The 14640-nt window shown below is 45.9% G+C and overlaps 1 protein-coding gene across 1 annotated transcript in view; it reads left to right on the top strand.

Moving 5' to 3' along the window:
* The window catches only part of LOC126263161 (pancreatic triacylglycerol lipase-like), a 268537-nt gene extending 254460 nt beyond the window's left edge, over positions 1–14077 (top strand). Inside the window, exons 11-12 of the mRNA XM_049960238.1 lie at positions 12089–12199; positions 14059–14077. Coding sequence (XP_049816195.1) covers positions 12089–12199; positions 14059–14077 — 130 coding nt within the window. The remainder of the gene's footprint in view (positions 1–12088; positions 12200–14058) is intronic.
* Positions 14078–14640: the final 563 nt, after the last annotated feature.

The raw sequence follows: 14640 nt of genomic DNA, 5'->3' as shown, positions 1-14640 counted from the left end.
GTACATGATCGATATAGAATTGATACACTCCGCTTTGTGTGTTGATGAGATAAAAACAGGGAGCCTGTTGTGTCTGCTGTTTTATAACACCATAACTTTTGCATTGTGACCACCACTGCTAGCAGTCATGTACAGTCGCTAGATTCCTGCCAAGTGCTTCTACAATATCGCAGAAGGAACATCCAGCTTCTCATAGTCCTATTACACGACCTCGTTGAAATTAAGTGAGGTATTAATGATGGCGTCTTTGTCGCCTTAAAGGCATTATTGACTAATATCATCTCACCATGTCCAGCTTCAAGATAACTAACGCTCATGACCGTTACAGCATATATTTAAAGTAAGTCTGCTTTGTATCCTCATAGAGGCGTTACTAGCTCCGCTCTTATGTGACTGGCGGGAAATTTGAATAAATATCGTCTTTCAGATATAGAAACACGCCTGCCTGCCACTATCTAGAATCTCCTCCCAAACCCCTTGTTCGGTTTTAACCAAATTATGCGTACAAGAAGCATACTTTGCAAGTATCATCACTATGAGTCTCATAATCTTGTAGCTGTAAATGAGCAGAGATTCCTTAGCCCCCACTACATAGCATGCTCTACACACAACGCACATGTTATTTTGGGGTAGTATTGGCAGGCTTTATCGCTCTACTTTGCATGGACACCGAAATGTCATGGGTAAAAGGCAATTTTCAAGACTTTGACATGTAGGCTGCCCTGCATGACAGTTGTGTTATGTGAGTAGTATGAGCCTGTTTCATCGACCTGTTGTGCAGAGGCCTCACATGCTGATGGTCATACCTGGTGAAGGTTATGTCAGACAGAAGAGGGGTTGGACAGATGGAGTCGAGAAGAGCAAGATGGGTAGGGAGAGAAGAGGGAGGATAGGATAGACCAAGAGAGAGGACAAGAGGGGACAGACAGAGAGGATACAGATTGGACGACAAAGAGAGGGGAAGGAGGAGATCGATAAGGAGAGGGAAGGAGGAAGAGATCTTTAGGGAGAGGGGGAGGAGGAGCTTGATAGGGATAAGGGGGAAAGCGGATGGACTTAGGGTAAGTGGAAAATAAGGAGAGTGGGAGAGAGGTTAGATGGAGATGGGTAGGGAGAGGGAGGCAGCAGGAAACAAATAGGAGGAGGAGGAGGGCAGGAGCTCACTGATAATTAGAGGAGTTAGTGGGAGATAAACAGAGGTAGTGGGCAGGAAGTGATGAAGAGAAAAAGAGGGATGAAGCGGAGATCAACAGGAAGATGTGAGATTATGAGATGGACAGAGAGAGAAGGGAGTGGCGATGGAAATAGAGAGATGGAGGAGGAAGAGTAGATGGACAGAGACAGGACAGAAGGGGATATAGGCAGAGAGGGAGGTGGTAGGAGGAGATGGTCAGAGAGATGGGGGCAGGAGGGAATGGCGAGGAAGGTGAGAACAGATGGGCAGAGAAGATGAGGAAGAAATGGCCAGAGAGGTGAAAGGCAGAGACAGGGGTGAAGAGGAGATGGGTAGAGATCTGGGCAAGGAGATAGGCAGAAATGAGATAAGGGTATGAACATAGATAGTGGAGGGAGAGATAGGGAGGGAGGAAATGAGTAGAGGAGGAGGAGATGGATCAAGTGTGAAATGAGGAGGAAATGTGTGCAATATACATGCCCAACAAGAACATGCGTGAGCTACAAGGAAAATGCTAGTATAAATATAAAGCAGCTGATCATATGTCTAAGCTCTGCTTCCAGACCCATGGATCGATTCCAACCAAATTTGGCAAAGAAAACAGCAAACTTCACATTTATGACCATTGTGGAGTTTATTGCATCCTAGCTCCATAGGTTGGAAATATCAGACAAAAATGTGTTCTTTCACCCCCTGTCAAACACGTTGCTGTGCCTGGGTCTATGAGAATAGTATCAGCCTGCCATATCAACCTAGTTTGCAGGGCAGCCTAGACACCAGGGGCAACAAATGGTTTTTCAGCTGCAAACACGAAGGCAGCCCCTGTCTCTGTCCATCTCATCCTCCTCCACAGCCCCTCTGTCCATCTCCTTCTCCCCCTCTCTGCCTATCACCTCATCTCCCTTTCTCTGTTCACCACATTGTCTCCCTCTCTCACTATTCTTCTCCACCCTCACTCTCTCACAACTGTGCTAATCTATACTGAGCGGTGAGATGGGGGAAGGAATGTTGTTTCCAGCTCCTGCTATGTAGGTCGCCCTGCTATGACAGACCAGTAGTGTGGAAATAGTAGTGGCCTGCTTTATCGGCCATCAAAGCTAACGCATTCACAACACTGTCATATGTGGCACCATGCGTCTTGTGTGTAAGATTGTACCATGCTGCAAGCTTGTTCACTTCACACTCATATGATGCCCCCAAGAGAGCATGATTACATGGACAGTAATAAACAACTGATTTATTACCCTGAATGAGTCTGCTGTTGGAGTCCACTACCTGCACCACTGGTGTATTTTGCGCTACAGCTGTATATGGCGCTTCCTCCAGGAAGATGACAGTATCACGCCATATACATGAAAGAGGTAAAGCCAGGACTCCTATCCGACATCTCAACAGACCTCATCTACGGACATAATTGTGAGGTAATACCATAAGCTTTCTCCTGTAGTATTGTGATATTACACCACCTACGACTAGGAAAATGACAGGAAGGTAACGTAATGAATTTGACCAGGTCCAACTGCTTGTAAACGTAAACTCGACCACAGACACTAAAGTGCCCAGGAAAGAGTATGCTGCACGCTGCTGCTTCCACAAGCAGAGCCTCCGAGACTGTCAAACAGTGTGACTGTACCCAGAGCCTCAGAGATTGCACAACAGCGCGAGGAGCGACTGCAAGCGCTGAAAGACTGTCAGACAAGCAGGCAGTTCTCATCACAGCTATGGGAGGCTTTCACTGTGAGCCACATAAAGATTACTCACTGCGTGAATCTATTACATTTGGAGAACTGGATGCACTGTGTGTTCAATATGGGCCAAGAAGTCTGCAACAGAACCTCCTGGTCAATGCTATAGGAACAGTAAAGTAAAACTTGATCAGATGCTTCCTCCATTGACTGAACGTCTCACCTATACTGGATTAAAAAATTACCTGTACAGCGTTAGGCTTTCAAATGATATCTTTTGGCGCAACACTAGTCTCTGAGTAAGCTGCATTTCCCACTACATTTATGGTACTGTAGCAGATTTCCACAACGTATATTCCCTATTGCCACTAAATGACTATCAACCAAAAAAATTTCAATTATACTTCATGGACAATGAACTGGAAACGAACACAAGCAGCGAAACATTCCAGGAACAAGACACCACATTATGCGAACGTTACAAAAATGTTCCATCAGGACAAGAATATTTGTAACATAAACGGATAAAATTCTTAGTAAATAGTATCACCTGTGCTACTGATAATTTCATAGAAGGCTTGCAAGTACAAACAGAACCAAAACACCACAGTGGGCCGAATTAAGGTGAGAAAACAGTCCTTGTCTGAACGCTGAACAGGAACAAGTCATAATCTTCGTAAATTATCCACCATGCACAAAGCGGAAAGGCGACACACTCGCACATAAGCGTAAGGTAAAAACAAATTCACGAACGTAACTACCAATAAAAACGTCTTAGCGAGCGGGTCGCCTGAAGCACAGAGTACAAGCACCCTACAGCACAGAATAAGATGCTCACCAAACAAGACCATACGCTTCCCTACTCTTCCCGTGTTTCTGCAGGTAACAACAAGCAGGATGAACCCAAAGCTGTATTGCAACTCGAACGCCATGTTTCCCAGCCAAATGAATTTGGCAACCCTGACTTCTGCTCAGATTACGACCCGGTTCAGGCAGGTGTTTGCAGCCGTCAGGTAACACACAACCACCAATCGTAGCTGCTCGACTGCCCTCCTCTTGCTGGTGGTAAGCAAAGGCTGAGGCCGAGTCTATCTAGAGAGGCGTTAAGCCGACGCACCAGACGGTGCACGTGCCACCTGGCAGCTCGCGGGGCAGAGCGTTGCTTGGCTACCAGAAGAGAAGTCACATCGCGCTTTCGTTTAGATGCCGAAAGCGTATATGACTCAGAAAACGACTAATCTCCTCGCTTCTCCAAGTCATATGCGAGCTTGTGCTCCGTCTTTAATGGTGTTATCGTCGACAGGAGGTTAAACCCACTTTTTCCTGCCTTCTAAAGTGGTGACGTTTAGTGTCATCTTCAACTTTGTTTGAGTTTTGCTACATATGATAATGTAACAACAGATGTCGCTAGAAACATTTTACTTCGTGACAGCTACCTGCTTTGATACACAAGAATATGAAGAGCGACCTTGGAATTGCCCATTGTCACACAAAGTATCAACAACTTACGCAGCTGGCTGTCAGATAACAGCCATGTTTGCAACCACGCAACTGTTCCTCCGCTTGTTGGTCTTAGGAATTAGCAATCATAAAATGCGTATTATGAAATACTACACACACACATACATACACACACACACACACACACACACACACACACACACACACTCACTCAGGGTGGTCCATTGATCGTGAGATATTTGGCCAGATCACTATCAATGGACTACTCTGTATATATATAGTCACGGGTAGTTATACTGGTCGCACTGGAGCTCCACAAAGATGGTGTATATCTTGTCACTGTGCAGCCATGTCATTCTCCCTCGCTGACGTAAGTCACGTTAGTGACTTGTTGTGACTGTGCCAGTTGGTTGTACGGAATCAGCGCAGTAAGATGGATAAAAGTGGAGAAGTGGCAGAATGGCAAAAAGGACCTATTGCATTACGACTTGGACGTGACCAACAATGTGTATGAAATTTTACAATTTCTTGGTGAATCACTGTGGATTGTACAACTTATCTACTACGAACAATAAATCACTCGCACGTAGCGTAAGAACAATGATCGTAAAAAGATGCTAACTGACAGGGATCAGAGATGAATGTCGTGCCTTACCGATAACAATCGGTTTGAAACAAGACATAAATTGTTGCTGTACATTAATTCAGGTGCGTTTATATCCCTTTCCCAGCGAATATTGCGACAGGTTGCGGGTTAGCCACGCGGTCTAGGGCGCCTTCTCATGTATCGCGCGGCTTCCCCCTGTCGGAGGTTCGAGTCCTCCCTTGGGAATGGGTGTGTGTTGTCCTTAGCGTAAGTTAACTGAAGTTATATTAAGTAGTTGTAAGCCTAGGGACCGATGACCTCAGCAGTTTGGTCCATAGGAACTTACCATTACCACCAGGATGCGTGAGTGTTCTTCGAACCATGAACGTTTGCAATCAGCCCTGTGAACACGGTTGTTGTCTTCTTGGAAGATGGGAGTGTCTGAAATATACTTATTATAAAAATGTGGAAAAAAGAGAAACAATTGATAACCGACAGTGTTGAAATCAACGTCCTGGTTCATGTTCATGGTAACGTGAATGAAGGGGCCCACGTCATGGCGCGGAAAATCCCTGAAATACGAGGTGCATTCAAGTTCTAAAGCCTCTGATTTTTTTTCTAATTAACTACTCACCCGAAATCGATTAAACTGGCGTTACTTCTCGACGTAATCGCCCTGCAGACGTACACATTTTTCACAACGCTGACGCCATGATTCCATGGCAGCGGTGAAGGCTTCTTTAGTAGTCTGTTTTGACCACTGGAAAATCGCTGAGGCAATAGCAGCACGGCTGGTGAATGTGCGGCCACAGAGAGTGTCTTTCATTGTTGCAAAAAGCCAAAAGTCACTAGGAGCCAGGTCAGGTGAGTAGGGAGCATGAGGAATCACTTCAAAGTTGTTATCACGAAGAAACTGCTGCGTAACGTTAGCTCGATGTGCGGGTGCGTTGTCTTGGTGAAACAGCACATGCGCAGCCTTTCCCGGACGTTTTTGTTGCAGTGCAGGACGGAATTTGTTCTTCAAAACATTTTCGTAGGATGCACCTGTTACCGTAGTGCCCTCTGGTACGCAATGGGTAAGGATTACGCCCTCGCTGTCCCAGAACATGGGCACCATCATTTTTTCAGCACTGGCGGTTACCCGAAATGTTTTTGGTGGCGGTGAATCTTCCATTGAGCTGACTGGCGCTTTGTTTCTGGATTGAAAAATGGCATCCACGTCTCATCCATTGTCACAACCGACGAAAAGAAAGTCCCATTCATGCTGTCGTTGCGCGTCAACATTGCTTGGCAACATGCCATACGGGCAGCCATGTGGTCGTCCGTCAGCATTCGTGGCACCCACCTGGATGACACTTTTCGCATTTTCAGGTTGTCATGCAGGATTGTGTGCACAGAACCCACAGAAATGCCAACTCTGGAGGCGATCTGTTCAACAATCATTCGGCGATCCCCAAAACAATTCTCTCCACTTTCTCGATCATGTCGTCAGACCGGCTTGTGCGAGCCCGAGGTTGTTTCGGTTTGTTGTCACACGATGTTCTGCATTCATTAAACTGTCGCACCCACGAACGCACTTTCGACACATCCATAACTCCATCACCACATGTCTCCTTCAACTGTCGATGAATTTAAATTGGTTTCATACCACGCAAATTCAGAAAACGAATGATTGCACGCTGTTCAAGTAAGGAAAACGTCGCCATTTTAAGTATTTAAAACAGTTGTCATTCTCGCCGCTGGCGGTAAAATTCCATCTGCCGTCCGGTGCTGCCATCTCTGGGACGTATTGACAATGAACACGGCCTCATTTTAAAACAATGCGCATGTTTCTATCTCTTTCCAGTCGGGAGAAAATAAATCAGAGGCCTTAGAACTTGAATGCACCTCTCGCTTCGAGAGGAACAACTGCGACTCGTGATACCATACCACACGCCTTCAATTAGCTGATTTCCAGCTTCAGTGTTGGTTGACCTACTGAAGACGTGGAATTCTATATGTCGCTGTAAGAAATGACGTTTTGCGAGGCTCCAGACTCAGAATGTCGACTTTCTGCAGACTCCTTTGCAATATTCACTCGGAAAGTGATACAGAAGGCACCGTTTTCATTTACAGTAGCAGTTCTTATCGCGTTTGAAAGTGATGGTCATAGACAGTGCACGACACTCGTTGGTTAGTATCTTTTTCCGGTCACTTTTCCTTCGCCGTGTTGCATGACTGCAAGTCTCACATTATTGCTTACAGACACGTGGATCATTTTTCGGTCGGCACGACTTTCGTCAATTCGGCAGGGTCGTGATGTCAGCCTTGCTTAGCCTTCGCTATTCGTGCATTGTATAAAAGAAGTTCATTTTTCCAGTGGCTGCGGTGCAAAAAGAGGCAGTCTAGCATTCTGTAGTCAGAAGCCTTTAAAATTAATGGGAATGACAGAAGAGAGGGGTGAGAATGCTCAATATCTACTTTGCAGTAGTATAAATTGCTACTGAACGACATTAAAAAACAGTGCAGAAAGATGGTTCAAATGGTTCAAATGGCTCTGAGCACTATGGGACTCAACTGCTGAGGTCATTAGTCCCCTAGAACTTAGAACTAGTTAAACCTAACTAACCTAAGGACATCACAAACATCCATGCCCGAGGCAGGATTCGAACCTGCGACCGTAGCGGTCTTGCGGTTCCAGACTGCAGCGCCTTTAACCGCACGGCCACTTCGGCCGGCAGTGCAGAAAGAAAGTAAAGAATTAGTTGACTACGGAAGAGAAAAAAAAATTACATCGATGTATACTAGGAATTCACTATTCTGTATATCAAAAAGTACATTGAGCTAAATTTGCAGACGTAGAACAAATGACGAAATTGGTGGGATGAATAGTAAATTTTCTGGTGTCGCACGCCCCATCCCACTGTCAGTTGCAACAGTTTTCGATGGAATAGAACGAAGAGTGAGTAGAGTTTATATATTACAGCCAAGTACGCTAGTTAAGGCAAGAGGTATGTCTGGAACTATATTTCGATTTAAAACCCGCTGTTGTTGAGTTTATGAACGGAAAAAGAGAGCGTGAATGGAAATCAGAGCATCCTGACTGGATTACATATTTCGATTTTTAAGTGGACTGTCCATTGCCCATTGTAAAAAATAGTAAGGGGAATAAAATTCTGATTTGATCGAGATGCATTTTTAGGAAATCGGTTTGTCGAAGGTAAAAATTCTGAAAAAAAAAACAGCTTGGCATTTCCCTAAGATCAATGGTGCTACAGAAAGGGCAAGGTCTGACGAAAACATTGTGGTCTTGAAAGAATTACGATAGTTTTCTAAATGTTTTGAGGACTCAGCTAATCTTATATCTGATTTCGAGCTATTTTCAAGACAATTTACCGCTTCAGTTCAAAGCGCCCAAGTGCATGTGCAGATGGAAATGATTGATCTGCAACGTGATTTCAGTTAAAAGTCAAATTATTTTACATTAAAACTGTCTTTGGAAAGAATTCCACGTCTCGAAAATGAGGTTGCAAAAGTCATACAATATTTCGATCAACATATGTGTGTCAAAAACAGCTTTTTTCGATTATGAAAGCATATAAGTCATGGTCACGTGCGAAAATCTGTGAACTGTCTGTGTCTTTCTGTACTCCTACATTCTGTACCAGATAAAAATTACAATATGTCTTCAGCGTGCCGAAAATAATTCAATAATCCTGAGAACCTGTTTTAGTTGTGATCTACGAGGGGCGTTCAATACTTAATACACCACTTTTTTTTCTCGGCCATTTTCGGTTGAAAGAATGCGGAATTTTCTGTGGGACATCGGACCATATTTTCGCTTCAGCTACTGTAGTTTCATGAAGTTCCGATAAGTGGTGGCGCTGTAAGGGGCCTTCAGAACGGCTTCTGCGACAGTAGTGCATTCCAAACAGGGAGCTGTCATTCATTTTCTTTTGGCGGAAAACCTGAGCATCGCAGATACTAGTTGGCGCTACGGAAAATCGACGGAGACCTGGCAGCAAAGAAAAGCGTGGTGAGTCGCTGGGCGAGGCGTCTATCATCATTGCAACAAGGTCGTGCAAGCCCTATGCAAGCCAACAATGCACATGTGTGGCTCCTGAAATGTCGCAGTATGTGAACGCTTTCATTCGAGATGATCGACGGATCACAATTAAACAGTTCGTCGCACAACTGAACGTCTCTGTCGTTAGTGAGGACACTTTTGTCCATCAGTTGGAGTACTCAAAGGTGTGTGCCCAGTGGGTTTCTCCCCGCCTAACAGAAGACCACAAAGAGCAACAAAGGACCATATGTGCGAAATTGCTTGTGAGCAACAAGACTGATAGTGATAATGTTTTGTCGAATGTCGTCATAGGCGACGAAACGTTGATTCATCACTTCGAACCGCAAAGAAAAGTGCAATCCATGGAGTGTCGTCACACCACCTCTCCTCTGAAGAAGAAGTTCAAACCCGCACCCTCGGCTGGTAAAGGCATGGCAACGGTCTTCTGGACTCTGAAGGGGTTATTCGCTTTGATGTCCTCCCTCATGGTGAAACGATAAGCTCATAAGCGTACTGTGCTACTCTCAGAAAATTGAAGAAACGACTTCAGCATGTTTGTCACCACAAAAAGCCAAACGAATTTCTCCTTCTCCACTTAGAACGTATGGCCTCGTGCAAGTCTCCACATCCAAAAAGAGCTCACAAAACTTCACTGGACTGTTCTTCTTCAGGCGCCCTACAGCCCAGATCTCACACCTTTCGACTTACATTCGTTTGTCCCAACGAAGAATGCATTTGACGGCAAGCAGTACATAGTTGGTAGGGAATTTATTGATATAGCAATTCGGTGGCTCTAAAGCTAGCCTGTAGAGTTTTACCGTGCGGACATATATGCCCTCCCAGTAAGGTGGCGTAAGGCTGTCGCATTGAGCGGAGGCTGTGTTGAAAAGTAGGGTTTTGTAGCCAAAACAGTGGGGAATAATGTGGTTTATTGGTCCTGAATAAAACCAGCCAGCTTTCAGAAAAAAATGTGTTGCATTACTTGCTGAACACACTTCGTATGCTGTTGACAAGAAATACAGTTGTGTGCAGTGTGGCTGTATTGTCTTTTAAATGCGGCACTTTTGCAGTTTCCTTCTTCACCTTCCTCACGCTCAGACGGTGTGGTGTGGGAGTGGTGGAAATGTGCAGCCAGACGAGAGCTACGGCATGCGAGGAAGAATATTGCTCGCATGCCGATTTCTCTACTATCCCTGCGTTAGACAGTCCGTGATGATACAGGAATGATTTGTGAATCTTCATGCATGGTGTAGTCACGATGTGCAAAAATAATAACTCCCTTCCGTCATTCTGTCACGTCTCCATACTCCACTGATTCCGTACCACCAAATGTCACATACACACTTCACTGCCAGGGATGGAGTGTGACATTACAACCTTCTATGGTGCTCCAACGCGACAAGTGCACCCATTCGATGAGGTGTCTAATATTTTATAGGGTGGGGTTAACTCTTCGTGGTGAATCTGACGTTCTCCTCCGTTTATGCACTACCATCACTCACGGATCAGGCTTTATGCCCAGTCTGACTGGCCGACCGCTGCCTACGAGGCCGTACGAGAAGCGATGTACAATTTGATGGACACGTGATCGGTATGTCGCAGTCCCTCCAACCTTTGCTGCGAGTCAGCTATCTCCACGAAGATGACGTGTTACAGTCGCGATATTTAACCGACAGGAAGAAGATGCTGTGATATGCAAATGAATAGCTTTTCAGAGCATTCACACAAGGTTGGCGCCGGTGGCGACACCTACCACGTGCTGACATGAGGAAAGTTTCCAACCGATTTCTCATACACCAACAGCAGTTGATCGGCGTTGCCTGGTGAAACGTTGTTGTGATGCCTCGTGCTGGGAGGAGAAATGCGTACCATCGCGTTTCCGACTTTGATAACGATCGGATTGTAGCCTATCGCGATTGCGGTTTATGGTATCGCGACTTTGCTGCTCGAGTTGGTCGAGATCCAATTACTGTTAGCAGAATATGGAGTCGGTGGGTTCAGGAGGGTAATACGAAACGCAGTGCTGAATCCCAACGGCCTCATATCAGTAGCAGTCGAGGTGACAGGCATCTTATTCGCATGGCTGTAACGGATCGTGCAGCCACGTCTCGATCCCTGAGTCAATAGATGGCGACGTTTGCAAGACAACAACCATCTGCACGAACAGTTCGACGACGTTTGCAGCAGCATGGACTATCAGCTCGGAGACCATGGCTGTGGTTACCCTTGACGCTGTATCACAGACAGGAGCGCTTACGATGGTGTACTCAACGACGAACCTGGGTGCACGTATGGCAAAACGTCATTTTTTCGGATGAATCCAGGTTATGTTTACAGCATCACGATGGTCGCATACGTGTTTGGCGACATCGCGGTGAACGCACATTGGAAGCGTGTATTCGTCACCGCCATACTGGCGTATCAACCGGCATGATGGTATGGAGTGCCATTGGTTACACGTCTCGGTCATCTCCTGTTCGCATTGACGGCACTTTGAACAGTGGACGTTACATCCGGGCTCTACCCTTCATTCTATCATTGCGAAACCCTACATTTCAGCAGGATAATGCACGACCGCATGTTGCAGGTCCTGTACGGGCCTTTCTGGATACAGAAAATATTCGACTGCTGCCCTGGCCAGCACATTCTCCAGATCTCTCACCAATTGATGGCCGAGCAACTGGCTCGTCACAATACGCCAGTCACTACTCTTGATGAACTGTGGTATCGTGTTTAAGCTGCATGGGCAGCTGTTCCTGTACACGCCATCCAAGCTCGGACTGAATGCCCATGCGTATCAAGGTCGTTATTACGGCCAGAGGTGGTTGTTCTGGGTACTGATTTCTCAGGATCTATGCACCCAAATTGCTTGAAAATGTAATCACATGTCAGTTCTAGTACAATATATTTGTCCAATGAATACCCGTTTATCATCTGCATTTCTTCTTGGTGTAGCAATTTTAATGGCCAGTAGTGTATTTTGGTTAGTTTATGCAATAATGGTTCATCATGTGCAATGATGGGTATTGTTTCAGCCCTTATTCCAGCTCTTGCATGTTGACGATACAATCTCGAACGATGAGATCCTGCATTCCAGCCAAATCACCGATAAGGCGTGGCGGCCCTTTTGCCTGCAGGGAGGTGGACAACGAGCTGTGCCCCGAGGGCGGGCAGGACGTGGTGGAGATCGACTCGCGCTCGTCGGCCACGCTGGCTGTGGGCTGCGAGGGGCGGCAGCAGCAGCGACCGCGGAAGCACCCGCGGGCCGCGGCGCTGGCGCAGCTGCCGCAGCACACGCTGAAGGTGCGCGGCCGGGGGCTGCCGCCGCTGCAGCCGCTGCCGCCGCCGCCCAACGTGCTGCAGCCGCCGGCCGCGGGCGCCCCGCCGCTCCACAGGCCGCTGCCGCGCCCGCCCTTCTGACTACGCGCTCCCAGCTCTGCAGCGCCACACAGACTCTTTATCGTCGACAAAATCACTGGTCGTGCATTCCTTTCCGATTCTGGTGTGCTATGCGTCATGTAAATAACTTTCTTCGAGGTCAATATTGTTTACGACCTTCTGCTATTGTGACTTTCCTTCGGTAATCTCGGTTGGTGGGTGTGGCTCACTAAACAATAAACTCACGAAAGACTTTCACCCCTGTTGAGGAAATAAAAAATGTTTTCGTCAAATGATACCACGTAGAGATGCACCTAATTAGGGTGGAAAAGCGCACATAAATAGGCCACCCCTTCGGCGGTGAATGAGTTGTAACGCTGACGTCTCTGCCATCACTGCGCGTAGCAGTCTCTGTAGTATTTTCGTGATGGCTGCCGATGCGTCAGACGCAATCTGACTTTTTTTTTTGGGTCGTGTGACTAGGGCCTCCCGTCAGGTAGACCTTTCGCCGGGTGCAAGTCTTTCGATTTGACGCCACTTCGGCGACTTGCGCGTCGATGGGGATGAAATGATGATGAGTAGGACAACCAAACACCCAGTCCCTGAGCGGAGAAAATCTCCGGCCCAGCCGGGGATCGAACCCGGGCCCTTAGGATTGTCGCGCTGACCACTCAGCTACCGGGGACGGACGCAACCTGCCCTAATGAACATTGTCAGGGCCATTGCAATGAGTTCGGCATGAAGTCTTCAGTGTTACAACTCATATTTTTTGCCGAAGACATGACCTAGCGGTAGATTTTCCCCTCTAACGTCGACGCTATGTAAGTAACTCTTTGGGTGACGTTTCCGGACTCGGATTTCTGTCCTCAATCTGTCTCTCGAGACTATCTCCACAATGCTTCGAAGATTGGTGGAATACATTTTTAAAAATCTGTACATTTACATTCGTCGGGAGGCTACTTCTTGTGCTCCTAGCATCAACGAAGCCTCTTCTTTGCATCAAAACAGCAATTCTGCCACGAATGTAGTCTTTACGAAGTTTCCATGCATTACTTCCGTTACACTGTGGTTCAAATGTAAAATAAGCTTCTTAATTGTACTAGTGACTCTTGCGACAGGGGGATCCAATTCTATGTCAACATTTATTTTGATTCTTTGGGCACCCAGAGGTTTACATCACTGGCGTCAACAATTACTTTTAATTCTTCCTTATCAATTACTATATCTTTCTTATTTCCACTATTTTGTTTTTCAGACCACTCTTAACTCTTGTATCCACCGAAATACAGAAAAAAGTTAAAATTGCGATGACGCACTTTTTTAACAGCATTCGGAAGCTCTTGAAAATGAGTGATAAAACGTCAACATTTGCGATCGAACTTTTAATAAAAATGAGGCAGAAATGTGCGAAAATTGATAGGCAAGCCTACCAGAATCGACTACTGTGGTACGAACTCCGCCAACTCGAGTTCTCGCGCCAGGCTCTGTCCGTTGTACCACGCCTTCTGACTGTCTATTTGCTATCACAAAAACTAGTACCCTGAAAAGCAGTATGTAGGCACATTTGAAATAGTTTTTCCAAGTTCCTTCTGTTATACTGAAATTTAGCACGTAGTTCCGTCAGTCACGATGTTTTTATTTTCACTATGCTTCTCGGAGGTTTCAGCCTCCATCGTCAAATTGATTTACTGTGTATCATTCCATAAGACAGGCATATGTTTTGTTTTAGGCTTCTTGGTAACCAGTGACTGGAGCATGGGACACCTTTACATTTCAACTTTGTCATATTTCCCGATAACTTTTGGGAAATGTTTCAAAGCATTCTCCTTCAGAAAGATGGGAAACAAGTTTGCAAGGAGCATTGGTAGCTTGGTATTAGTGAATGCAAGATGAAGTATTGAAAAAGAATGAGGGTATGCAAGTGTACATTGATATCCAACCAACTGCTTTATTTTTGTTGCTGCCCGAAATTCTTATCGTTCAACACTTTTGAATGTACCCGATTCATGGCAGCATTTAGTTCGAAAACCATCCCTTATTACGCCAGGCACACATTTCGCTTGGTCGCACGTAGCATGTATCGTGTCCCTGTATTCGGGTGCGCCGTGTATTTAATCTTCGGGGTGCTGGGACCTTGCTGTTGTGCGGCTACCCCAACCGTATTACCACCATCATCACATCTGCTATTCGGTAACATCCCATTATCGCTCATCGTCATTTTTGTTCTTTACTCATAACCTCCTGTACGAAATTTCTTTTCCATACGTTTTATTGCTCTGGTCACACAATGTTACCGAGTCTTGCTAACTTC

The sequence above is a fragment of the Schistocerca nitens genome, chromosome 1 (genome assembly GCF_023898315.1).
Source record: "Schistocerca nitens isolate TAMUIC-IGC-003100 chromosome 1, iqSchNite1.1, whole genome shotgun sequence".
Lineage (NCBI taxonomy): Eukaryota > Metazoa > Arthropoda > Insecta > Orthoptera > Acrididae > Schistocerca > Schistocerca nitens.
The sequence above is the reverse complement of the archived record's forward strand: the minus strand, read 5'-3'. Positions and strand labels throughout refer to the sequence as shown.